The sequence below is a fragment of the Pongo pygmaeus genome, chromosome 1 (genome assembly GCF_028885625.2).
Source record: "Pongo pygmaeus isolate AG05252 chromosome 1, NHGRI_mPonPyg2-v2.0_pri, whole genome shotgun sequence".
Taxonomy (NCBI): domain Eukaryota; kingdom Metazoa; phylum Chordata; class Mammalia; order Primates; family Hominidae; genus Pongo; species Pongo pygmaeus.
The window spans coordinates 210,160,669-210,186,115 of record NC_072373.2 but is presented as its reverse complement, the minus strand read 5'-3'; the positions used below and the strand labels follow the sequence as shown (position 1 = coordinate 210,186,115).

The 25,447-nt window shown below is 47.8% G+C and overlaps 1 protein-coding gene across 2 annotated transcripts in view; it reads left to right on the top strand.

Annotated features, from left to right (window-relative positions):
- The window catches only part of CDA (cytidine deaminase), a 32,612-nt gene extending 12,402 nt beyond the window's left edge, over positions 1–20,210 (top strand). Inside the window, exons 2-5 of one of the 2 annotated variants that reach the window (XM_054503023.1) lie at positions 6,892–7,003; positions 15,135–15,192; positions 18,888–18,956; positions 19,754–20,209. In XM_054503023.1, the coding sequence (XP_054358998.1) occupies positions 6,892–7,003; positions 15,135–15,192; positions 18,888–18,956; positions 19,754–19,870 (356 nt within the window). In that variant the 3' untranslated portion in view covers positions 19,871–20,209. Of the gene's footprint in view, positions 1–6,891; positions 7,004–15,134; positions 15,193–18,887; positions 18,957–19,753 lie in introns of both variants that reach the window. The other variant, XM_054503032.1, reaches the window with a different exon arrangement.
- The last annotated feature ends 5,237 nt before the right edge of the window (positions 20,211–25,447 follow it).

Here is a 25,447-nt window from a genome sequence, read left to right as displayed (position 1 = left end):
TCAATAATGGTTAGCCATCTTAGCTCAGGCCATGCTGTGGTTTGAAGGTTTGCCCCCTCCAAAATGCATAAGCATACTTTGGAGGGCTTCTCTTTACAAATTTATTTATTTATATACATTTTTAGAGACAGGGTCTCGCTATGTTTAATTGCCAATGCAACAGTGTTGGGAGGTGGGGCCTAATAAGAGGTGTTTAGGTCATGAGGGCTCTGCCCCGTGAGTGGATTAATACCGCTATAAAAAGGGCTTACAGTATGGATTCTCTCACTTTCACTCTCCTGCCACATGAGTAATAGTGTTCCTCCCCACCGGAGGATGCAGTGTTCAAGGCGCCATCTTGGAAGCTGAGACTAGGTCCTCACTAGACACCAATTTGCCAGCAGCTTGGCCTTGGACTTCCAGGCCTTCAGAATTATGACAAATAAATGTCTGTCCTTTATAAATTACCCAGTCTGGGATATTACGTTACAGCAGCACAAAACGGACTAAAACAGGCTGCTATAACAAAATACCATAGACTAGTGGTTTAAACAGCAGACATTTATTTCTCAGTTCTGGAGGCTGGGAAGTCCAAGATTCAGTTCTTGGCGAGGGCCCTCTTTCTGACTTGGCCATTTTCTCACTATGCCCTGACAGGATGGAGAGAGAGAGTTCAAGAGTCTCTTCCTCTTCTTATAATAGCACTAATCCCATCATGGGGGCTGCCTCCTCACGACCTAATCTAAACCTGGTTATCTCCCAAATGCCCCGCCTCCTAATAGTATCTCGTTGAGGGTTAGGGCTTCAACAGAAGAATTTTAGGGAGACACAAACATTTCAATCCATAAGAGAAACTGAGAGCCCCATGGCTTCACTGTTCCAGGCCCAGGACATACCACAACGCACGCTAGAGACAAAAATCTCTGCCCTCAGAAAGTTTGTAATGTAATAGGAGGAATTAGATAATAAAGACATTTATTTCAGGAGACTGTTAAGTGCTATGAAGAAGATTAAAGCAGGAGAAATGGATAGAGAGAGTTGGAGGCAGTGGTGGGAGGAAGCCATTTTAGATAGGTGATCGGAGAAAGCGTCTCTGAGAAGGTGACATTTGAGCAGAGCCCTGAGCAGGGTGAATAGTGTGCAAAAGGGAAACAGAGTTCCAGGCAATGGGAACAGCCTGTGCAAAGGCCCTGTGGCAGGAGCATACTTGGTGCCCTGAGGGGAGCAGGTGGAAGGACAACAGGTCTAGAGAACAAAAGGAGATGCAGGCCAAGAGGTAGCACCAGATCACATATGACCTCAGCACCAGATCACATATGACCTTGGCACCAGATCACATATGACCTTGTAGTCATAAGAAGGATTTCAGGCCAGGTGTGGTGGCTCACACCTGTAATCCCAGCACTTTGGGAGGCTGAGGCGGGTGGATCACAAGGTCAGGAGTTCAAGACCAGCCTGACCAATATGGTGAAACCCCATCTCTACCAAAAATACAAAAATTAGCTGGGCATGGTGGCACGCACCTGTAGTCCTAGCTACTCAGGAGGCTGAGGCAGGAGAATCGCCTGAACCCAGGAGGTAGAGGTTGCAGTGAGCCGAAATTGCGCCACTGCACTCCAGCCTGGGCGACAGAGCAAGACTCCGTCTCAAAAATAAAATAAAATAAAATAAAAATAAAGGATTTCAAAGTGCCTGAAGGACAGGGACAGGACCACTGTTATACGTTGTCGAGAAGGCGCAGAGGGTCACATAGCCCTACCGCCACCAAAGCCTTGATTTTTATGCAACTGATAACAGCAGCAGCTAACAGCTGCTGACCATTTCCTCTGTGCCAGGCTTTGTGTTAAGTGCTTTACACGAGTGATCTCAATTTATTCTCACAAGAGGACTATGAGGGAGATTCTATCATTAGCATTTTACAAATGAAGCCAGTGAGCCTCAAAGAGGTTCAGTCCCTTTCCCCAATTCTCAGAGCCAGTTGGGCAAAGAGTCCCAGGGCAGAATGAAACCTAATGGAACCTCTTTCTACAGGGTGCTGTTTGAGTAGTGGGGCGTTTGAGTGTACCCCCTGCCACAACCATCTTTCTCTCTCATACCGGCCTATTGACATGTTTTACACAAAGTAAAGGAAGATTTCTCTCTCTGAGGCCTTTCTGAATTTCCAGTGCAGACACATGTGACCATCCTGAGAGACTGGGTCTTCTGCAAGTATGGAAGTGTGCTTTAATGGCATGTCAGCAAAACCCAAGATCTGCATGCATCACTTTTGATGGGAAAAATGTCAGACTTTAGTCAGGGATGGGGCAGGGAAGCTGGAAGGGCGAGGCTGGGAGAGTCACTAGGCTGGGAGTGAGGCTGGCAGGGACTGTAATCTGGGAGAGAGGCAGAAACCAAGTGTAGGGATGTCAGTGAAGGTGGGAGTGGTGAGCAGATATGGCAGGTGAGAGTGGTGTTTAAAGAAAGTCATTTTCAGGGGCTGGGCATCTTGGCTCACACCTGTAATCCCAAGATTTTGGGAGGCCGAGCTGGGCGGATCAATTGAGGGTCAGCAGTTCGAGACCAGCCTGGACAACATGGTGAAACCCCATCTTCACTAAAAATTAAAAAATTAGCCAGGCATGGTGATGCACGCCTGTAATCCCAGCTATTAGGGAGGCTGAGATGAGAATCACTTGAACCCAGGAGGTAGAGATTGCAGTAAGCTGAGATTGTGCCACTACACTCCAGCCTGGGTGACAGAGTGAGACTCTGTCTCAAAAAAAAAAAAAAAAGAAAAGAAAAAAGAAAAGAAAAGAGAAGAAAAAGAAAGTCATTTCAGGTGAGGATCAGGAACCTGGCTGGAGAGACAAGATGGGGAGCAAGAGGCATTATTCATTTATACATTCAACTTTCATTGGCTCAGCAGAGAGACTGAGCAATAAGGGGCCAGTTATCTCAGCTATAATAACTAACATTTAAATAAACAAAAGCTCTCAGGGTTGCAACTTCTTGATTTTTCCTGCCCCATATTCCAACTGTATTAACTGATCTCTGTACGGTTTCAAATGATAAAAATACACATGAACTATTTTAGACGAAAGGAGGATGTATTGGTTCCTATAATTAAACCGTGAGAAGAGCTGGAGTATAGCCAGACCTCAGGGGCAACTGGCACTGGCCAGACTCCTTTCTTTCCATCTCTCATCTCTCATCCATTCTTCTGAGCGTCCATTTCAGTCTCTCATTTGTCTCTTCCATAATGAATGGAAACATGGCGGCCCACACTCAGTGTCTTAGAGAGAAACTGAAGTTCCCACACAGAGATGAACTCTGATTGGCCAGTTTGAGTCAGGTGCCCATCTTTAAGCCCATAGCAAGGTCATAGGAGACAAGACGGCAGCTCCCATTTGAACTACATGCTGGGGAATAAAGTAAGGGTCATTCCTCAGGGGAAAAAAAGCAAGAGGTGCTAAGTTGTCAAAACAGTAGATGCTCACTATAGTCTACCCTTTGGTGCTCAGTATACACACCTGTTTTCTTCCCCAAAGTAGAATTCCAAACCAGTCCCCACCTAACACCATACAGCCATCCCATGCACCACTGTGACCACATTCACCCTCACCCCGACAAGGGACCTGCAGCTGTGGCACCCAGTAGTGTCTAATGACATCTGTCAACTCTGGACATGAATGCCTGTGATCTGAGAACAATGAGTTAAATGACTAATCACTCCTAACATGCCAATGTAAATAATGAAGGGACCAGAAAATATGTGAGGAAAAATATACAAGAAGATAATGAGCAAATAATTCCCAAATGTGATCAACGCGGAACAAAATACTGCATAATCACAATGAAGACTTGGACTTAGAAAAGGAGGTATAGGCTGGGCACCGTGGCTCTCACCTGTAATCCCAACACCTTGAGAGGCCAAGGTAGGTGGATCACTTGAGCCCAAGAGTTTGAGACTGGCCTGGGCAACCCCACCTCTACAAAAATACAAAAAATTAGCCAGATGTGGTGATGTACACCCGTGGTCCCAACTACTTGGGAGGTTAGGATGAGAAGATCAGTGGAGCCCAGGACTTTGAGGTTACAGTGAGCTATGATCATGCCACTGCACACCAGCCTGGGCAAGAGAGTAAGATCCTGTCAAAAAGAAAGGAGAGGGGAGAGAAGGAGAAAGGAGAGGAGGGGAGGGTAGGGGAGGCTAAGTTGATGAAATAAATAAGAATACAGTGACTCAAACAAGATAGTGGCTTATTTCCCTCATCTAACAGACCAGGGGTGGGCTGGAGTCCACAGCATAGGAGATGTGTTTCTTTGTCCTGCAAAGTTGTCCTGGAGATCAGATTCCTTCTGTCTAGATGTCCCACCATCCCTAGAGTTGTGTCCTCATCTGCATGTTCAAACTGACACACATCATCACACCTACATCATGGTTTTTTTGTTGTTGTTGTGTTTTGAGATGGAGTCACGCTCTGTCGCCCAGGCTGGAGCGCAGTGGCATGATCTCCGCTCACTGCAACCTCCGCCTCCCAGGTTCAAGCAATTCTCCTGCCTCAGACTCCTGAGTAGCTGGGACTACAAGTGCCTGCCACCATGCCAGGCTAATTTTTGTGTTTTTAGTAGACAGGGTTTCACCATATTGGCCAGGCTGATCTCAAACTCCTGATCTTGTGGTCCGCCTGCCTCGGCCTCCCAAAGTGCTGGGATTACAGACTTGAGCCACCATGCCCAGCCTCATCATGGGTTTTTATAGGCCAGACTTGTGGCTTCTTTGGTGATCCAATTCTACCAAAAAGTTAGAAACATCCTGATCTATTTGCTTCCAATTATTTCCATACAGAAATGCCACACCCAGAGATCCCTTCTGGACATGGTTCTGAAGCCTGCCAACTCTCGCGTTTTCCTAACTGGCTCCCATGCCTGGCCCATCCCTGCTGCCCCATCTTAATGCTGGCTATTGTGGTGCCTGAAACAACAGGCTGTGTGGGCAGATGACACATCACATCTTTGCCACAGGGCTGATTCCCATTGCCAGGGAGAGAAATTTCAGTGGTGGGTACCACGGCCCGCCTTCCCGGTTACTGCAGGTGGAGGTTTACCAAATAACAGACTAGGAGGAGTCACCATCTGGCCATCTTGCCTCATCTGTGTTTTCTCCTTTGCGTTGCTCAACCACTAAGCCAATGTCACATACTTTAGATTTTTTTTGTTCAAGTTGCATCTCAGCACAAATGTCTGTATTAGGCATAGGTTATGCTACTATAACAAACAGATTCCAAGATGCAGTGATGCAAACATGGTGGAATTCTCTTTTTCTCTCACACAACAATTCAGAGTAGGCCCCAGGCAAACAGGCAACTCTGCCCCACGAGTTGACCAGGTTTCCAAATTCCTTCTCTCTCCTTGCTGCTCCTCCATTCCCTTGGCCATGCAGTCAAAAGTGTCCCACCCCATCACCTCCACCTTCCAGTCTGTGGTAGGAGAAAAGAACAAAAGTAATAGGCAAGCAACCTCCTTACCAAAAGTATGATCCAGAAATTTCCCACATCACTTTGGGCCACATCCCATTGGCCAGAACTGCATCATGTGGCCACACTGTGCTGCAAGGGAGTCTGGGAATTACAGTCCCTAGCTGAGCGTCCATGCTGGAATGGGAGGCACTTGTATTACTTAAAGGAAGAAATAGGAAATGAATACTGGGGAACAACTTCTATCTCCGCCTCAGGGAAAAAAGGCAATTTACAAACAGTGATACAGACGGAATACCACATCTTGCTGGTCAGGGGAAAACCCAGCTCCCACAGTGATTTGTTCGTAGACTCACTTCCCCGAATATGGGGACTTTCTTAGCCACTCTGGTTATGCCAACATCTTGCCTCCTAGGAGCAGCCCTGGCTTGTTGTCCCGCAGGAACAACCCTGAGAGAGCCAACAGGAAGGACTCCCTTACTGAGAGCTGGGCCATCTTAGGAGCCCACATCCCACTGGAGGCCCGAGGATTGTTTCAAGTCTTGTGCAATCACAGGCAACTTGCACAAAGCTCGGGGTGTGTTTTTTTTTGTTTGTTAATTGATTTCGCTGTTAGTTGGTTTTGACAGTGTGTTTGTTTTGCAACACAACTGACATAGAACCCTGGCTGAACTCTGACAGCCAGTACCTAACCCCCAAAATTTTGTCCAGGCTCAAACTTGGAATCAGGATTTGTCTTAGTCCATTCAGGCTGCTATAACAGAATACCATAGACTGGGTAGTTTGTAACTAACAGAAGTGTATTGTTCACAGTTCTGGAGACCAGAAAGGCCAAGGTCAAGGCACTGGCAGATTCAGTGAGGGCCTGCTTACTCATAGACGGTGACTCCTTGCTATGTCCTTATGCGGCAGATGGGGCAAGACAGCTCTCTGGTTTTATAAGTGCCTGACTCCCATTCCTAGGCTTGGTCCCCTTCATTCCATTCTCATTATCTAATCATTCCTCCAAAGGCCACACTTCCTAATACCATCACCTTAGGGGCTTTTCAACATATGAATTTGATGGGAACACATTCATACTATGGGGCTCTTAGATCTCTTAGCTGCAGGTGTAGGGGCTCTACTTATTTTTGTAAGCCTCAGCATCTACCCTGGCCTTGACCTCTGCAGGGGTGATGGAGCTGCCTCATCTGCCTGTTGTGCTGCCCTGCTCCCAGGCTGTGCTTCATCATGGAGGCACTGGGTAAATTAAGACAGTGCCAGGTTCTTGGGAGGGGCCACTACCACGGGCCAAAGAGTCTACCAGTGCCCCAGGTCGAATTGCCCTTTCCTTCTCCCCACCTTGTTTGGAGTAACCAGTTCCTTCCTGCTTTGGAATGGGGCAAGCCTCTTACTCAACACACGCAGCAGGAAGTGTCTCTGCCAGACATACCACTGGTCTCTGCTCTCTTCTCAGGGTGCAACATAGAAAATGCCTGCTACCCGCTGGGCATCTGTGCTGAACGGACCGCTATCCAGAAGGCCGTCTCAGAAGGGTACAAGGATTTCAGGGCAATTGCTATCGCCAGGTGAGTGGGAACGCCAGGTTGCAACAATATTCGTTCATCTCTTTAGCCAACGTCTTCCTTACACATATTATTCATTCATTCATTCATTCATTCATTCATCTGACATATGTTTATTGTGGACTTCCTATGTGCCAGGCACTGTATAGGGCCCTGGGATGAGTGCTGAGGATAAGGAGATAAATAAGAAATGGAGTCTGCCCTCAGTGAGCCTGCAAGGCAGGTAAATAAGCAAGACAACTCTCATACAAGGGCCGGTATGCCTCTGTTCCAGCAACACAAAGTGATACAGACTCCCCTCCTACAAGATATAACAGAAAGGCAGCACTGAAACATAAAGCGGGGGGGACCTGAGCCGGGCACGGTGGCTCACGCCTGTAATCCCAGCACTTTGGGAGGCCGAGATGGGTGGATCACGAGGTCAGGAGATCGAGACCAGCCTGGCTAACACGGTGAAACCCCCTCTCTACTAAAAATACAAAAAATTAGCCAGGCATGGTGGTGGGCGCCTGCAGTCCCAGCTACTCGGGAGGCTGAGACAGGAGAATGGCGTGAACCCGGGAGGTGGAGCTTGCAGTGAGCCGAGATGGCGCCACTGCACTCCAGCCTGGGTGACAGAGCGAGACTCCGTCTCCAAAAAAAAAGTGGGGGGGGCCTAAAAATCACCTGCTATACACTCCCTTGCCACCACCCCCGTTTTATAGCTGATGAAATTGAGGCCCAGATAAGTTGAACAACTTTCTTGGGAGTTAGTGCCAGAGCTGGGACAAAACCCAGGTTCCAGAGTCTCACTGCAGGGCTCATTCCACTACATCATGCTGTGCCAGGAGATAGAACACTTTTCCCTGCTCTCCACAAGCTGATGCTAGGATCCTGAATGAGCCACTCAGCACTGCTCACTCCTTCATTTGGCAACACTCAACTCAAGGTTCAAGAACCAGAATACAAAAACAGCCAGGTAAACACTAGTTACGGTTCAAACTAATCAGAGTCCAGCCAAGGTTCTGGCTGAACAAGAGCCCCAATCAATGCTCCTATAGGTCCCAAACATAAACATCCCAGTTGGCATGGCTTACTCTCCACTGGAGCACGTTGAATTCTTATTGGCTCTGGCCCTAGACTCAGTGGTTTCAGAATCCAAGCATGTAAATTAGCCCTTTTACTGGACTCCATTATTTAATGACTTAATGGCGAATTGCTCCTGTGTGCACCTTTGCATTGTGTATGACAGTTTTCTTAACAAGTTAATGATGCAGGAAAAATGACATGGGAAATGTTGATCCCACCTAGAAGGAGGCTGCATGCCTGTTGGTCTTTAGGGACATCTGGGTGCATAGGCCACATTCTATGAGGGAATCATCTCTTCACTCATAGTGGAGTTAATTCCTGTGGCAGAGCTACAGCACCTTTCTGGCTAAAATACAGAAAGAGAGCTACACCTTTTAGCACCTTTCTGGCTAAAATGCAGAAATGCAGGGGTTTAGTGCAAGGCCATGGGGACTGCACAGAAGCAAGCCCACGTGCCTTTTACAAGATCCTAAACTTTGCCTCAGTCTGGCCCTGAGGTGACCCAGCTTAATTTGTTTCCGAGTAAGTAAAGCCCGAGGTGCACTCAAGGAGAAGGGCCCCAGTATCCGAGAGCCTTCCCTGTCACCGAGGTGTGTCCTGGCTTCCTTAAGGCTTCCGGAGGAATAAATGACGCTGTGCTGAGAACATTTTGTGCAGATACGCCAAGATCAGGATGTGAATTGCACTTTATGAAAAAAAAAAAAAGGAGGGAAATAACTCAATTTCAAAGCTGATCCAAGAAAATAATGATATTCTAGGGAAAAAGAGGCCAAAGTCAACCAAAGGATAATGATGCCTTGCTCTATTTAGAATTTGCCAGATGAGAGGCTTTTTCTCTTGGTCATTATCGACTTTTAAACACAACTAAGTATGACTAGCAATGATTAGCAAATGTCCTTATTTACACAAAACCTGCCATTTTTCCAGCACCCAACTGCTATACTCTGGGTATTCAGCCTGCATCAGTTTTCCTGAGCCCAAAATGCACTCATTATCGCACTCATGATTTGTTAAATTGAGAGCGTTTGTGGATTTAGAGGATGAATGAGAAATACCAACTCCCTTAACATTGGATGGGTCTGAGCAACCTCAGAGAGAACCCCTCTGAGGTCTCTAAGGATGGAGACCGCACTCAGGAAAGGTCCGTTTGTCTTACTGTTCACAGACAGATGAGATTGCCCCACTGGGTCCCAGCTGTAGTGATCAGAGTCAATAGGTTTCCAGCCCGTCGAGTCTGATAAGCATGGCCTCAGTGTGTGACCAAGGTGAGCATAAACCACAGAAAACTGTAAATAGCCAGCAAAAGGCAGGACAGAGGAGAGGGAGAAAGGGGGAAGCGGTGAAGAAACATCCTGAGGCAGCCAGCAGGTGCTCAGTCTTGAGTGCTCTCTCTTGGCAGGAACGTTGAGTAAGTTAGAAGCCCAGGCTTCAGGGTCAGTGAAACCAGTTTCCAAATCCAGCTGCATTATAGACCTTGGGCATGCTGCTTAGACCCTGAGTCTGGCTTCTCATCTGTGAAATGGAGGAGACTGGTCTGTTACAGGGTCTTAAGAAACAATTTCTGTAAAGTTCCTGACACAGAGTATGTAATACATTCAAACTATTATATAGTTTTGTTTTGTTTTGTTTTGTTTGAGAACAAGTCTCGCTGTGCCACCCAGGCTGGAGTGTAGTGGCAAGATTTCGGCTCACTGCAACCTCCGCCTCCCAGGTTCAAGCGATTCTCATGCTTCAGCCTCCCGAGTAATTGAGACTACAGGTGCCGGCCAGCACGCCTGGCTAATTTTTGAATTTTTAGTAGAGACAGGGTTTCACCACGTTGACCAAGCTGGTCTCGAACTTCTGGCCTCAAGTGATCTGCCCACCTCAGCCTCCCAAAGTGCTGGGATTATAGGCATGAGCGACCGCATTCAGCCTCAAACTATTACATTGTTTTAAAGTTATCGTTATTTCTTCTGCAAGCTGCAAAACTACCAAAGGCAGAGTGTGTAGATTTGGGGTTCAAATCCTGGTTCTGCCACTTCACTAACTCAGTGGCCTTGGGCAAGTCGTTTCACCTTTCATGATCTACAGCATGCAGGTGATAAGAGCGCCTGCGTACCCCCGCCCCTTACAGGGTTGTTGGTGGATTAAATGAACTAATCCACTTAAGGTCCTTAGCACAGAAGCTGCCACACAGAACCATCATGTATGTGTAAGCCATTACTGTTAACGGGCTGTCTCTACATCCTCAGTGCTAGGCTGCCTGGAAACACCATCCTGTGACTTTTGGTTGTTGAAGCCTACACCAAATCTACCTTCCCAGTGGAATGCATGCTTGCCCACCTTGAAATCCCTGATGCAGATCACCTTGTCCAGGGAGCTAGCCACTGGGTAGTGGGCCACAGATGCCACAAGATTCAAAAAGGAGGCCGGGCGCGGTGGCTCATGCCTGTAATCCCAGCAGTTTGGGAGGCCGAGGTGGGTGGATCATGAGGTCAGGAGATCGAGACCATCTTGCCTAACATGGTGAAACCCCGTCTCTACTACAAATACAAAAAAAAATTAGCTGGGCGTGGTGGCGGGCGCCTGTAGTCCCAGCTACTCGGGAGGCTGAGGCAGGAGAATGGTGCGAACCTGGGAGGCGGAGCTTGCAGTGAGCCGAGATCGCGCCACTGCACTCCAGCCTGAGCGACAGAGCAAGACTCCGTCTCAAAAAAAAAAGATTCAGAAAGGAAGTGGTGAGCTCAGTAGGGGTCAGATCACACAGGGCCTTACAGGCCACGGAAGGAAGGCTGAATTTCATTCAGAGCAACTCTCCCATGGCCCTAACCATGCCTTTGTTACGGCATTTATGTGAAATTTTATCTCCCTGTCCAGAGGGTAAGCTCCAGAGATTGTCCGATTGGTCTTTGTTGCTCTTTTCCCATGCCTGCCTGGCATAGAGAAGGATTTTGGTCGACATGTGTGGAATGAAGTGAAAAATAACCCCCAAAAAGCTTAAGAGGCCTTGGCTGCAACAGCTGTCACCCCGTAATTCCAAGAGTTCACTCAGCGTCCTGGGCAGGAGTCCCCACCCTCTCATGTGCCCATGGGTTTTTCTTCTGAAGCTGGAAGCGTGCTCAGAGAGGACCCCATCTTCCCATGGAACAGAACCTTTCATTGACTGGACCCCCACATATAAAAGGTAGTAATGGTGAGGATTAGAGAAAATAGCACCTCGGCTGCTTTATTCTAATCATAGTATCTATCCCTATCTCCACTTGACGCATGGTTGGTTGGTTGGGTGGTTGATCAGTTGCCTAGCTCCCCTCACTAGTCTATAAACTCCTGAGCATAGTGAATTTTGTCTGTTTTGTTCACTGCTGCACTCCTAGCACCAATGACAGTGCCCAGCACATAGTAGGTGCTCAGTAAATATTTGTTGGTTGAAATGAGACGATGCATATAAAATGCTTTGCAGAATGCCTGGCACATTCTAGGCACACATTATCTTTTTTTATTTTATTTTATTTTATTATTTTTATTTTTTTTTTGAGACAGAGTCTTGCTCTGTTGCCCAGACTGGAGTGCAGTGGCATGATCTCGGCTCACTGCAACCTCTACCTCCCAGGTTCAAGCAATTCTCTGCCTCAGCCTCCCAAGTAGCTGGGATTACAGGCATCTGCCACCACGCCTGGCTAATTTTTGTATTTTTAGTAGAGACAGGGTTTCACCATGTTGGCCAGGCTGGTCTTGAACTCCTGACTTTGTGATCCACCCACCTCGGCCTCCCAAAGTGCTGGGATTACAGGCATAGGCACACATTATCTTAATAACAATTGTTGTTAAGATATAATAAGATGAATTATGAAATAGTACATAAAGCACATAGCATATAATAAAACTGTGTATGATAAAGTACTAAAATTATGACAGAGCTTACATACATAAGGAAAGAAATGTCCAGCACTTAGAACAGGCAGTAACAATATGTATATAACTTTCTAAAGTTTACAAAGTCTTCCATACACCTTATCTCATTTTATCTTCTAGCATTCTTACAAAGCAGATGACATATCATCCACATTTTACAGCAAATAAATGAGACTTGGATGAATTAAAATGACTTAGTCAAAGTCACACATAGCAAAAGGAAGAGCCAATTAAAAACCAAAATTTAAATCCTGTGTTCTGCCAGGCATGGTGGCTCATGTCTGTAATCCCAGTACTTTGGGAGGCCAAGGTGCAAAGATCTCTTGAGCCCAGAAGTTCAAGACCAGCCTAGGCAATATAGTAAGACCCTATTTCTACAACAAATCAGAAAATGAGTCGAGTGTGGTGGTGCATGCCTGCAGTCCCAGCTACTCAGGAGGCTGAGGTAGGAGGATCCTTTGAGGCCAGGAGGCAGAGACTGCAGTGAGCCATGATTGTGCCACTGCACTGTAGCCTAGACAACAGAACAAGACCCTGTCTCAAATAAATAAATAAATAAAAATCCTATGTTCTTCCAGAGATATCACAAAGCTGTGGGTCCAGAAGAGTAAGGAGGATGGTGGCTGCTGGCTTCACCTGTGGTATAGGCTTGGAATTTTCCATCATCAAAGGCACTTGTTTGTTTTGTTCTGTTTTGTTTTGTTTTGAGGCGGAGTCTCGCTCTGTCACCAGGCTGGAGTGCAGTGGCACCATCTCGGCTCACTGCAACCCCCGCTTCCCGGGTTCAAGTGACTCTCCTGCCTCAGCCTCCTGAGTAGCTGGGACTATAGGTGTGCACCACCTCACCCAGCTAATTTTTGTATTTTTAGTAGCGATGGGGTCTCAACATGTTGGCCAGGATGGTCTCGGTCTCTTGACCTCATGATCCACCCACCTCAGCCTCCCAAAGTGCTGGGATTATAGGCGTGAGCCACTGTGCCTGGCCAAAGCCACCTGTTTTAGGGACCAATCCTTGTCCTGCTCAGAGCTGGAGGTCTGTCTGTAGGAGCCTAAACTCTCACAGGCAATCCCTGGCTGGTGAGCTTCTTCAGTGCAAGGAGCCCATTTTTCTCTCTGAGACACATGCACTTTATTTTTTCATGCCTCAGGGCCTTTGCACATACTGTTTTTTTGTTTGTTTTTTGAGACAAGGTCTCACTCTGTCACCCAGGCTGGAGTGCGGTGGCACAATCTCAGTTCACTGCAACCTCCGCCTCCCAGGCTCGAGTGATCCTCCCACGTCAGCCTCCCGAGTTGCTGGGACTACAGGCCTGCACCACCACACCTGGCTAATTGTTTGTATTTTAGTAGAGATGCGGTTTCGCCATGTTGGCCAGGATGGTCTCGAACTCCTGACCTCAGGTGATCCATCCGCCTCAGCCTCCCAAAGTGCTGGGATTACAGGCATGAGCCACCGTGCCCAGCCTGCACATACTATTTATTTCCTTTGCCTACAACACAGAGAAACCCAGGATTTCCGAATAGCATCTCTGCCTCTTCATCACACTGAACCTATCTCCTCACCCTTAAAGTGGCCATTGTGACATCTTGATGTCAGGCCTCTGAGCCCAAGCTAAGCCATCTTAACCCCTGTGACCTGCACATATACATCCAGATGGCCTGGAGCAACTGAAGAACCACAAGAGACGACATTCCACCATTGTGATTTGTTCCTTCCCCACCCCAACTAATCAATCGACCTTGTGACATTCCCCCCCCCCACCGACAATAAGTCTCACGATCTCCCCACCCTGTATCTTGTGACCCCCACCCCTGCCCGAAAGAGAACAACCCCCTTTAACTGTAATTTTCCATTACCTACCCAAATCCTATAAAACTGCCCCGCCCTGATCTCCCTTTGCTGACTCTCTTTGCAGATTCAGCCTGCCTAAACCCAGGTGACTAAAAAGCTTTACTGCTCACACAAAGCCTGTTGGTGGGGCCGGGCGGGGTGGTTCATGCCTGTAATCCCAGCAGTTTGGGAGGCCGAGGTGGGCAGATCACGAGGTCAGGAGATCGAGACCATCCTGGCTAACACAGTGAAACTCCGTCTCTACTAAAAATACAAAAAAATTAGCCGGGCGTGGTGGTGCATGCCTGTAATCCCAGCTACTCGGGAGGTTGAGGCAGGAGAACTGCTTGAACCCGGGAGGCGGAGGTTGCAGTAAGCCAAGATCACGCCACTGCACTCCAGCCTGGGTAACAGAGTGAGATTCCATCTAAAAAAAAAAGCCTGTTGGTGGACTCTCTTCACACAGACGTGCGTGACACCAGGCTGCTCTGAGAATTACATGAATTAATGAATGTTGAGTGCCTGGTACAGAGCCTGGCATACAGTAGGCATTCACTAAATGGTGACTTATGAACCCTACACTTCCTCCAAGGACCAGGACACATGCCTCCTCCTCTATAAAATCTTCCTTCTCAGTCCACAGGCAGGGATTAGCTCCGTCATACTGTGTGTTCCTTCAGCAATTTTTTTTTTTAAGGATTTTCATTCTTGTTGCCCAGGATGGAGTGCTATGGCACGGTCTTGGCTCACTGCAACCTTTGCCTCCCGGGTTCAAGTGATTCTCCTGCCTCAGCCTCCCGAGTAGCTGGGAGCTACAGGCGCCCACCACCAAGCCCAGGTAATTTTTGTATTTTTAGTAAAGATGGTGTTTTACCGTGTTGGCCAGGCTGGTCTCGAACTGCTGCCCTCAGGTGATCCACCCACCTCGGCCTCCCAAAGTGCTGGGATTACAGGCGTGAGCTACCGCGCCCAGCCGCATTTTGTTTAACATGATAACTCAGCTGGTTTTTTACATAAGCCACTGCGCTGAACAATCTCCTGAAGACCAGAGACAAATTCTCTTTGACCTTTGTATTCCCGGGTGTGAGTGATGGTAAGTGCTCAGTAAACGTTTATGGATGGCACTAATGAAAGTCCCGCCCATAGCCCTGCCTTGTGGCAGTGTGGAAAGCCACCACGTGGCCTTCTCAGCCTTCAGGACACAGTGGATCTGTGAATCAGGAACTGCCTGATGGGGTATGACCCAAATCAGGAACAGACCGAGACTCAGGGCCTGAATCGTAGCAATTGTCCTCAGGCCTTGGGAGAGACTAATTTGAGTTTGATTCTTTGCTTCCCCAGTGACATGCAAGATGATTTTATCTCTCCATGTGGGGCCTGCAGGCAAGTCATGAGAGAGGTAAGCAGCTTCTCTTGCTTTCTGGAATGCAAATGTCTTCCCTGTCTCAGGCTATGGGAGCCACGCCAAGCTGCAGGCGTGGCAGGCGTGGCAGGCGTGGCAGGCGTGGAGACACAGCTACTGTCCTGTTTGCTCGGTTGGCTGACTTCTAAGGCCTCCCTACGCTTGCATGAGTCACTGGAAATTATTCCTTCGTTTAACAAATACTTACTGAGTGAGTGTCTGCTCTGTGCCAGGCACTGAGGTAGCTCTGGGGAGGCACAGGGAAAAGATGGGCCAGGCCCTGCCCTCACAGAGCTCATAGGCTAATGCAGGAGACAGATGATAAACAAGGAGCAAAATAAATAAACAAACAGTGGCGTTTCTGAGAGTCAAGAGGGCTATAGAGGAAAACAAAATGCAGAAAAAAAAAGGAGTCCAGTGACAAACGGGCAAGCAGGGGACACTGCAGATTGGGGTCAGCAAACAACAGCCCTTGGGCCAAATCCAGCGTGCTGCTTGTATTTGTAAATAAAGTTTTATTGGTACACAGCCATGGCCATTCATTCACCTATTGTCCATAGCCACTTTGCCCTGACACAGCAGAGGTGAGCCATTACAACAAAGGCCACATGGCCTCTAAACCTAAGATATTTACTGTCTGGTCCTTGACAGAAAAAGGTTTGCCAACCCCTGCTTTAGATGTCCCGGAAGGCCCTCTTTTTGAGCATGACATTTGAGCAGAAATATAAATAATGAGAAAAAAAATGAGACAGACAAAGGTCTAGAGAAGGAGATTCAGAACCAGCCAGCTCAGACCCTTGGTGAATTTGAGAAGAGGGCTAGGGCCTGGTAGGTGGAAGGAAAGCAATGGGATTGAAGTCAGAGGGGTGAGCAGGAGCCGGATCACATGGGGCCTGGCCATGGAACGAAGGGTACATTTTATTCCAAGAATAAAGGAAACTGAAGTGTACACTTTTTTTTTTTTGAGACGGAGTCTCACTCTGTCGCCCAGGCTGGAGGGCAGTGGCAGAGTCTCAGCTCACTGCAACCTCCACCTCCCGGGTTCAAGCGATTCTCCTGCTTCAGCCTCCCAAGTAGCTGGGGCTACAGGCACCAGCTACCACGCCTGGCTAATTTTTGTATTTTTAGTAGAGACCGGGTTTCACCATGTTGGCCAGGATGGTCTCGAACTCCTGACCTTGTGATCTGCCCACCTTGGTCTCCCAAAGTGCTGGGATTACAGGCGTGAGCCACCGCGCCCAGCCTGAAGTGTACACTTAAACATGGTTAAAATGGCGAATCTTACATTATATATATTTTATCACATTAAATACATTGGGAAAAAAGAGAATAAAGGTAAGCCATTGGATATTTTCAAGAGACTTGAAGGATCTGAAGTGCTTTTTATAAAAGTCCTCTTGATGGAAGGCTGCAATTTCTTCAACTCTAAAAACAAAAGGGTAGGCCAGGTGTGGTGGCTTAGCCTGTAATCCCAGCAGTTAGGGAAGCAGAGGCAGGAGGGTCGCTTAAGCCCAGGAGTTCAAGACCTGCCTGGGCAACATAGCGAGACCCTGTTCTCCACAAAAAAAAAAAAAAAAAAAAAAAAAAGGAATAAAAGAGAACAAAAAAATGAAAACGAAGGGATAGTTTAGATCATGGGTCCTTAATCCAGGCTCAGGGGAAGGTTTTCATGTTTATATGTACGTTTGGGGAAAGGGGAATGTCAGTAACTATTGTGGATTCTCAAAGAGATCTGTGTCCTCTAGAGTCCCAAAAGATTAGAGAATCCCACAGGCCCTGAGCTCCAGCATAATACCAAGAGCCCCTTGAAATCCAGCATCTTGTGGGCATGGTGGCTTACACCTGTAAGCCCTGCACTTTGGGAGACTGAGGCAGGAGGATCACTTTAGCCCAGGAATTCAAAACTAGCCTGGGCCACATAGTAAAACCCGGTCCCTTCAAACAGTTTAAAAATTAGCAAGGGATAGTGGTGCGTGCCTGTGGTCCTAGCTGCCCCAGAGGCTGAGGTAGGAGGATCACTAGAGCCTACGAGGTCAAGGCTGCAGTGAGCTGTGATCAAGCCACTGCACTCCTGCCTGGGTGACAGAGCGAGATCCGGTCTCAAAAATAAATACATACCTACAGCATCTTGTTTAATCCCCTCCCCAAGACTGAGTGAAGTGCATGTCATTATTCCCATTTCCCAGTAACCACTCTGAGGCTCAGAGGAGTAAAATGACTTACTGAAGGGCCCCCTGCCAGGCGGTGACATACGGGTATCCATGGCCCATCAGGCTGACTCTGAAGCTCGTGCTCCTCACGGCTGCCTCTCTGTCTTTGTGGTTCTGTCAGTTGGACAAAATTATTTTCAGCCATGGAGGAAACATAATGGTATTTTGGCATGTGGATGCTGCTTGTACCGTGGGAGTTTCTGCTTTTGGAGTTGTGTTTTGGGAGAAAGGGGGTTGTTTTAGCTTTGTTTTTGTGCCGTGGGGTTTCAAAGCATCTGGGGATGCAGACACTTCCATCTTCCTCCTGCTTCCTGCCAGGAGTGCAAATCAGACACATTTCCCAAATCCAAAAACATACCACCGGGAAAGCAGTGAATTTACAACGGTGGAATTTGTCTCACTTGAGAGAGGCAGAAATAGCTGCCCTGCACGGTGGAAATGTCGAAGGTCATATAAGGAAGCCACGACAGGGCGCCAAGTCCCTGGCTCCCAAGGCCCCGACATGGTCCAATTGCTCAGTGCTGTTTTCTCCAAACAGATTGGATGTTGGCAAACGAGAGAAGGCAAATGAAAAAGCTGAAGGAGGCAGGGGCGAAACTGAAACCAAAATGCAAATGATAAGAGATGAGGCATTGGGGCCAGGGACCTGGCACGTAAACTCGCCCTCGGCTCAACTTTCGTCCGTACCTACCCTCAGGCAGAGCCTGTCAAGCAGAAAAATTTCCTTCCTTAAAACATTAATTCTAAAAAGCCAGAAGATTGAGTGTGCCTGGGAATAACTTGGTGATTCAGAGAGAAGTGTGGAAGAACAGGAGGCTGTAGACCTGAGCAGTCACTGGCTACCAACATAATCAGAATGGCATCTATTAATTGAACACCTACTATGTGCATAGAGATGCTTTACATGAATCATCTCTGCATCTCACAATACCTGGCCAGGAAGAGCTTGGGTCTGTTGACCCCACCTCCAGGGCTCTTGTCATGATGCCACTGCTGATTAACCTCTTGCCTACCATCCTGCATTCTCCCATCCCTAAAACCATTCCATGCACCAAGACACTGAGTGAGCCCCAGAAAGTTATCCTTTTCCCAAGGTCACACAGCAAACAAACAGTGCTCCTCATAGTACAGGAGAAAGATCAAGAGACAAATTTTTCTTTGCTGACTTTACCCTGCTAAGCCTCAGTTTCCTCATCAGTAAAATGGGCATCATGATAGCACCTACCTCACAGGGTAGATAATGAAACCATGCATGTGCAGTATCTATGTGATATGGTTTGGCTCTGTCCCCACTCAAATCTCATCTTGAATTGTAGCTCCCATAATTCCCACATGTCATGGAAGGGACCTGGTGGGAGGCAATTGAATCATGGGGGCGGGTCTTTCCCATGCTGTTCTCGTGATGGTGAATAAGTCTCATGAGATCTGATGGTTTTATAAATGGGAGTTCCCTCACACAAGTCCTCTCTTGCCTGTTGCCAGGTAAGACATCCCTTTGCTCTTCCTTCGTCTTCCGCCATGGTTGTGAGGCTTCCCCAGCCATGTGGAACTGTGAGTCCATTAAACCTCCTTTTTTATTTTATTTTATTTTATTTTATTTTGAGACCGAGTCTCACTCTATGGCCCAGGCTGGAGTGCAGTGGTGTGATCTTGGCTCACTGCAACCTCTGCCTCCCAGGTTCCAGAGATTCTCCTGCCTCAGCCTTCTGAGTAGCTGGGATTACAGGTGCTCGCCACCACGCCTGGCTAATTTTTGTATTTTTAGTAGAGATGAGGTTTCACCATGTTGGCCAGGCTGGTCTCGAACTCCTGACCTCAGGAGATACACCTGCCTCGGCCTCCCAAAAGTGCTGGGAGTACAGGCGTGTGCCACAACGTCCGGCCTAAACCTCTTTTCTTTATAAATTACCCAGTCTCAGGTATGTCTTTATTAGCAGCTCGAGAACAGACTAATACACTGAGTGTATGTAGCAGGCTTGCAGCTTCTCCTGGTGTGAGGTGTAAAGGGGATACTGTAAGGGAAGCGGATGTTAGTGGTCATTTGTCATAGCAGAAGGAGGTCTGGTTCCAGGGTTAGCTGTTGCTCTTATAAAGCCCTGGGTGAGTCTTGAATGGTGCCTGTTCACGATGTGCCATGCACTGTTCAGTTTCACAGCATTCTTTCATTTCCTCCTCCCTGCAGCGCTATGATCCAGGTACAATTATGGTCATTCCCCTTTTACAGATGAGAAAATCAAGGTAAAGTGAGGAACATTAGACAGTGAGTGGCAGAGTCAGACTCAGACCCAGTCAGTCTCAGCCCCCTCAGCCACGCTGCATCTCTCACGCCAGCTTTGCCTCTTTTCCAGTTTGGCACCAACTGGCCTGTGTACATGACCAAGCCGGATGGTACGTATATTGTCATGACGGTCCAGGAGCTGCTGCCCTCCTCCTTTGGGCCCGAGGACCTGCAGAAGACCCAGTGACAGCCAGAGAATGCCCACCACCTGTGACAGCCACCTGGAGAACTTCATAAAGATGTCTCACAGCCCTGGGGACACCTGCCCAGTGGGCCCCAGTGCTACAAGGGCTGGGCAAAGATGATGTTTCCCAATTACACTCCAGCCTGAGTCAGCACCCCTCCTAGCAACCTGTCTTGTGACTTAGAACACCACCGCCCCACGCCCCGCCCCACCTTTCCTTTCTTTCCTGTGAGCCCTCTTTCAAAGCCCAGCCTAGTCTGGACTGCTTCCCCATCAGCCTTCCCAAGGTTCTATCCTGTTCCGAGCAACTTTTCTAATTATAAACATCACAGAACATCCTGGATCAAAGCGTGTGTCTTGCTCTGTCTCTATCCTTGCTTGCAGCTCTTAGGAGGGACAGCGTGATTTGTCTTTATAGGAAGACCTGGACTCTTTCTGTTCAGAGAGGAAATGGGTACCTTGGAACCATGGACCTTATGGTGTGGAGAGCTGAGGTTTTAGGCAACTTGCCCCAGCGTTCTCTAAACGGGCAGCTCCCCTGGGCTGGACCTAACTGCCAATAACCATCCTAGAGTGTGTTTTTGTCTCATTATAGACCTGAGCACCGGGAGATTCCAGAGTATTAAGGGTCAGGCACGGTTTGTCTAGACAGTGTAACAAAGGGTTTTCTCAGTAGCTACTGTGTGTCAGGTACTTTTGTGTGCATCATTTTAAGTTTAACGTGCTCCACAGTTCTGTGAGGTGGGTGTGGAGATGCCCCCTTTTCACAGATGAGAGCACTGGGCTTTGGAGAAGTTGAATACCTTGCTCTAGGACAATGGCAAAGCTCAGAACAGAATCCAGGCCCCTTAACCCCTCCACTGTGGTCCGGAAACATTGCAAGCTTTTTGCCATGCACTACGCTAAGGTGTGTGACATATGTGGACCTGTTCAGTCCTCACGTATCAAACTCAAAGGTTAATTATTAGTGTTCTCAATTTAGCAATAAGAAACTGGAAGCTCAGAGTGATTGAGTTGCTCACCCAAAGTCACACAGCTAATGTGGCAGAACTGGAATCAGAACTAGATCTGTCTGGGCCGAGTGTGGTGGCTCACGCCTGTAATCCCAGCACTTTGGGAGGCCGAGGAGGGCAGATCACCTGAGGTCAGGAGTTCGAGACCAGCCTGGCCAACATAGTGAAACCCTGTCTCTACTAAAAAATACAAAAATTAGTCGGGCGTGGTGGCAGGCGCCTGTAATCCCAACTACTCAGGAGGCTGAGGCAGGAGAATCATTTAAACCCAGGAGGCGGAGGTTGCAGTGAGCCAAGATTGTGCCACTGCCCTCCAGCGTGGGTGACAGAGTGAGACTCCGTCTCAAAAACAACAAGGATTCCAAGGATTTTTTTCCATTCCCCCATAACTGATGTCTCAATTTACTGATTATCTTTTATATGTCAAATATGCTAAATATTGCAGAGAAAAACAGCCTCTGCCCTTGAACTCCCAGCCTGACAGATTGAGAGAGAGAGATGTGTACCCAGGTCTAATGCATAGGAGTGCACATCGTGATCCAGGCAGAACCAAGTGTCAAGTGGGTGTGTCGGGGAGCCTGCTGCTGTCTGGAGTGTGAGGACAGGGAGGTACTGTTTCTTTCATGGGTGCATTGGTTATCACACATGCACAAAATTAGGAAGGTCAGGACTGAATAAGGAAGGAAGGAGCCAGGGTGAGTCCTCTAGAGGAGAATGACAGCTCCAGGAGCCCTCCCAGGAGGAGTTGGTCTTGGGGCTGGCTCATTGGGTGGGGTAAGAATACAGCTTAGGTTTGCTGTTCCCAGAGCAAGCAAGTACCTAGGGGCACCCAAGTGGACATCGCCCCTTCCCTGGAAGCCCTTTCCACCCTGATCCAGTGTTGCCACTTGATGAGAATGGTTTTGCCACAACACACTCAGACTTATCTGCTGGCATCTTGGGAGCATCCCAGTCATTCCAGCGTGGCTATATGACACACAACTCCATTCTGCCCTTTTTTTTTTTTTTTTTTTTTTTGAGATGGAGTCTCACTCTGTCACCCAGGCTGAAGTGTAATGGTGCGATCTCGGCTCGCTGCAACCTCTGCTGCCCGGGTTCAAGTGATTCTCCTGCCTGAGCCTCCCGAGTAGCTGGGATTACAGGTACCTGCCACTGCGCCTGGCTAATTTTTGTAGTTTTAGTAGAGACAGGGTTTTACCATCTTGGCCAGGCTGGTCTTGAATGCCTGACCTCGTGATCCACCTGCCTCGGCCTCCCAAAGTGCTAGGATTACAGGCATGAGCCACCATGCCCGGCCTGACTTTCTTTAGAAATGGCTTTGGTGGCTGAGCACAGTGGCTCACACCTATAATCCCAACACTGTGGGAGGCTGAGGTAAGAGGACCTCTTGAGGTCAGGAATTCAAGACCAGCCAAGTAAACATAGTGAGATTCTGTCTCTAAAATAAATTAAACAAATAATTAAATTAAGTAAATAAATGAATTAATTAAATAATAAAATAACCTAAATAAATTAAATTAGCTTGGCCTTATGGTGCTTGCCTGTGGTCCCAGCTACTCAGGAGGCTGAAGCAGACGGATCTCTTGAGGCCAGGAGTTCAGGGCCACAGTGGGCCATGATTGCATCACTGCACTCCAGCCTGGGCAACCGAGTGAGATACTGTCTCTAAAACAACAACAGGCCAGGCACAGTGGCTCACACCTATAATCCTCGCACTTTGGGAGGCCGAGGCAGGTAGATCGCTCCTGACTTGAGGTCAGGAATTCAAGACCAGCCTCTCCAACATAGCAAAACCCTGTCTCCACTAAAAATACAGAAAATCAGCCGGGTGTGATGGTGCGTGCCTGTAATCCCAGCTACTCAGGAGGCTGAGGCAGGAGAATCACTTGAACCCAGAGGCAGAGGTTGCAGTGAGCTAAGATTGCACCACTGTATGCCAGCCTGCGTGACAGAGTTAGAATCCGTCTCAAAATAAACGAACAAATAAATAAAACAAAAAGAAATGGGTTTGGGGGACTTCAGCACACTCCTCTGAATGTTCTCAGCAAAGGCGGGTGGAGAAATCTAAAAAAAGAGGAAGCTGGAGGAAAATCTGGCTATCAGTTATTAATCTGCTTGTTGGAAATATGAATGATTGACATTTTCTTCTTTGTACATATCTGTTTTTTAATTTCCAAAACATTAAAAAAATCAATAACAACAATATATAAAGAAAGAAAAAAGGGTATAACATAATGGTTAAAGGTTTGCACTTTGGGGTTGAACAGCCTCCAAACTTTGTGACTTTGGGCAAGTTATTATTCTGAGACTCAATTTCCTCGTCTGCAGAATGGAGATGATAGTATCCAGCCCCTAGGATTGTGGCAAGGATTGAATGAAATAATGCAATTTTAAAGGCCTAGTGTTGGCTAGACATGCTGGCTCACGCCTGTAATCCCAGCACTTTGGGAGGCCAAGACAGGTGGATGACCTGAGGTCAAGAGTTCGAGACCAGCCTGACCAACATGGCGAAACCCTGTCTCTACTAAAAATACAAAAAATTAGCTGGGCATGGTGGCAGGCACCTGTAATCCCAGCTACTCAGGAGGCTGAGGCAGGAGAATCTCTTGAACCCAGGAGGCAGAGGTTGCAGTGAGCTGAGATTACGCCACTGCACTCCAGCCTGGGCAACAAAAGTGAAGCTCCATCACAAAAAAATAAAATAAAATAAAGGCCCAGTGTTTGACCCTCAGTAAATTCTCCGTAAATCTTGGCTGTTAATCCTCAACAAGGGTGACAAATTTTGTTTTTTTCAAGGATGGATTTGTTTTTGCAAACAAGCAGCAGCGTTTTACAGCTTTTTTTTTTTTTTTTGAGATAGAGTCTCCCTCTGTTGCCCAGGCGGGAGTGCAGTGGCGTGATCTCGGCTCACTGCAGCCTCTGCCTCCAGGGTTCAAGCGATTCTCCTGCCTCAGCCTCCTGAGTAGCTAGGATTACAAATGCCCGCCACTACGCCCATCTGATTTTTGTATTTTTAGTAGAGACGGTGTTTCGCCATGTTGGTCAGGCTGGTCTCGAACTCCTGACCTCAAGTGATCTGCCTGCCTCGGCCTGCCAAAGTACTGGGATTACAGGCGTGAGCCACTGCATCCAGCCTATACGTTCTTTTCACTATTATTATTATTTTTATTTATTTATTTATTTTGAGACGGAGTCTCGCTCTGTCCCCCAGGCTGGAGTGCAGTGGCTCGATCTTGGCTCACTGCAAGCTCTGCCTCCCGGGTTCACGCCATTCTCCTGCCCCAGCCTCCCAAGTAGCTGGGACTACAAGCACCTGCCACCACACCCGGCTAATTTTTTGTACTTTTAGTAGAGACGGGGTTTCACCGTGTTAGCCAGGATGGTCTCGATCTCCTGACCTCGTGATCCACCCGCCCCGGCCTCCCAAAGTGCTGGAATTACAGGCATGAGCCACCACGCCCAACCTCTTTTCACAATTATTTATTGGTGCTTACTGCTGAGACCAGTTCCCAGGGACACAGCAGTAAACGAGGCAAAGTCCTTGCCCTCACAGAGCTCCTAGTTTATCAGTGGGAAAATGAAATCTATGTGATTATAGTACTTCATGACAAGTGGCTCCCAAGGTGAAGAAAGCCCTGGCAGCAAGCAGCAGAAAGAGTAGAACTTGGCTGGGCACAGTGGTTCATACCTGTAATTCCAGCACTTTAGGAGGCTGAGGCAGGCGGATCTCTTGAGTCCAGGAGTTCAAGACCAACCTGGGCAACATGGTGAAACCCCATCTCTACAAAAAATTTAAAAAATTAGGCCGGCCATGGTGGCTCACGCCTGTAATCCTAGCACTTTGGGAGGCTGAGACAGGTGGGTCACAAGGTCAGAAGTTCGAGACCAGCCTGACCAACATGGTGAAACCCCGTCTCAACTAAAAATACAAAAATTAGCCGGGTGTGGTGGCACATGCCTGTAAGCCCAGCTACTCAGGAGGCTGAGGCAGAAGAATTGCCTGGACCCAGGAGGCGGAGGTTGCAGTGAGCCGAGAGTACGCCACTGTAGTCCAGCCTGAGCGACAGAGCGAGACTCTGTCTCCAAAAATAAAAAATAAAAATAAATAAATTTTAAAAATTAGCAGGGTGTGGTGGCAGGCACGTGTAATCCCAGCTTCTCAGGAGACTGACATGAGAGGATCGCTTGAGCCCGTGAGGTGGAGTTTGCAGTGAGCCGAGATCGCACCACTGTACTTCAGTCTGGATGACAGAGCCAGACCCTGTCTCAAAAAAAAAAAAGGAAAGAAAGAAAAAACAAAAAGTAAAACTTGCCTTCATGCAAGACCACCTGGAGCAGAGGATGTTTTAGTCAGAGCAGAGAAGTGTCATCCAGTAAGGGAATGGGGTATGGAGAAGGGTAAAATATGAGACTGACGGAAGGACTAAGCCCAGCGCCCTTATACTATGTGGAAACAGTCTATGGAAGGAGATTCTCAAAGGATTCTAGAGATTCTTCAACAATGGCCTCTTGGAAGAACAATACTCATTTGCCTGGAGAGAGGCAATAAAAGCATTTTCACTTTGCA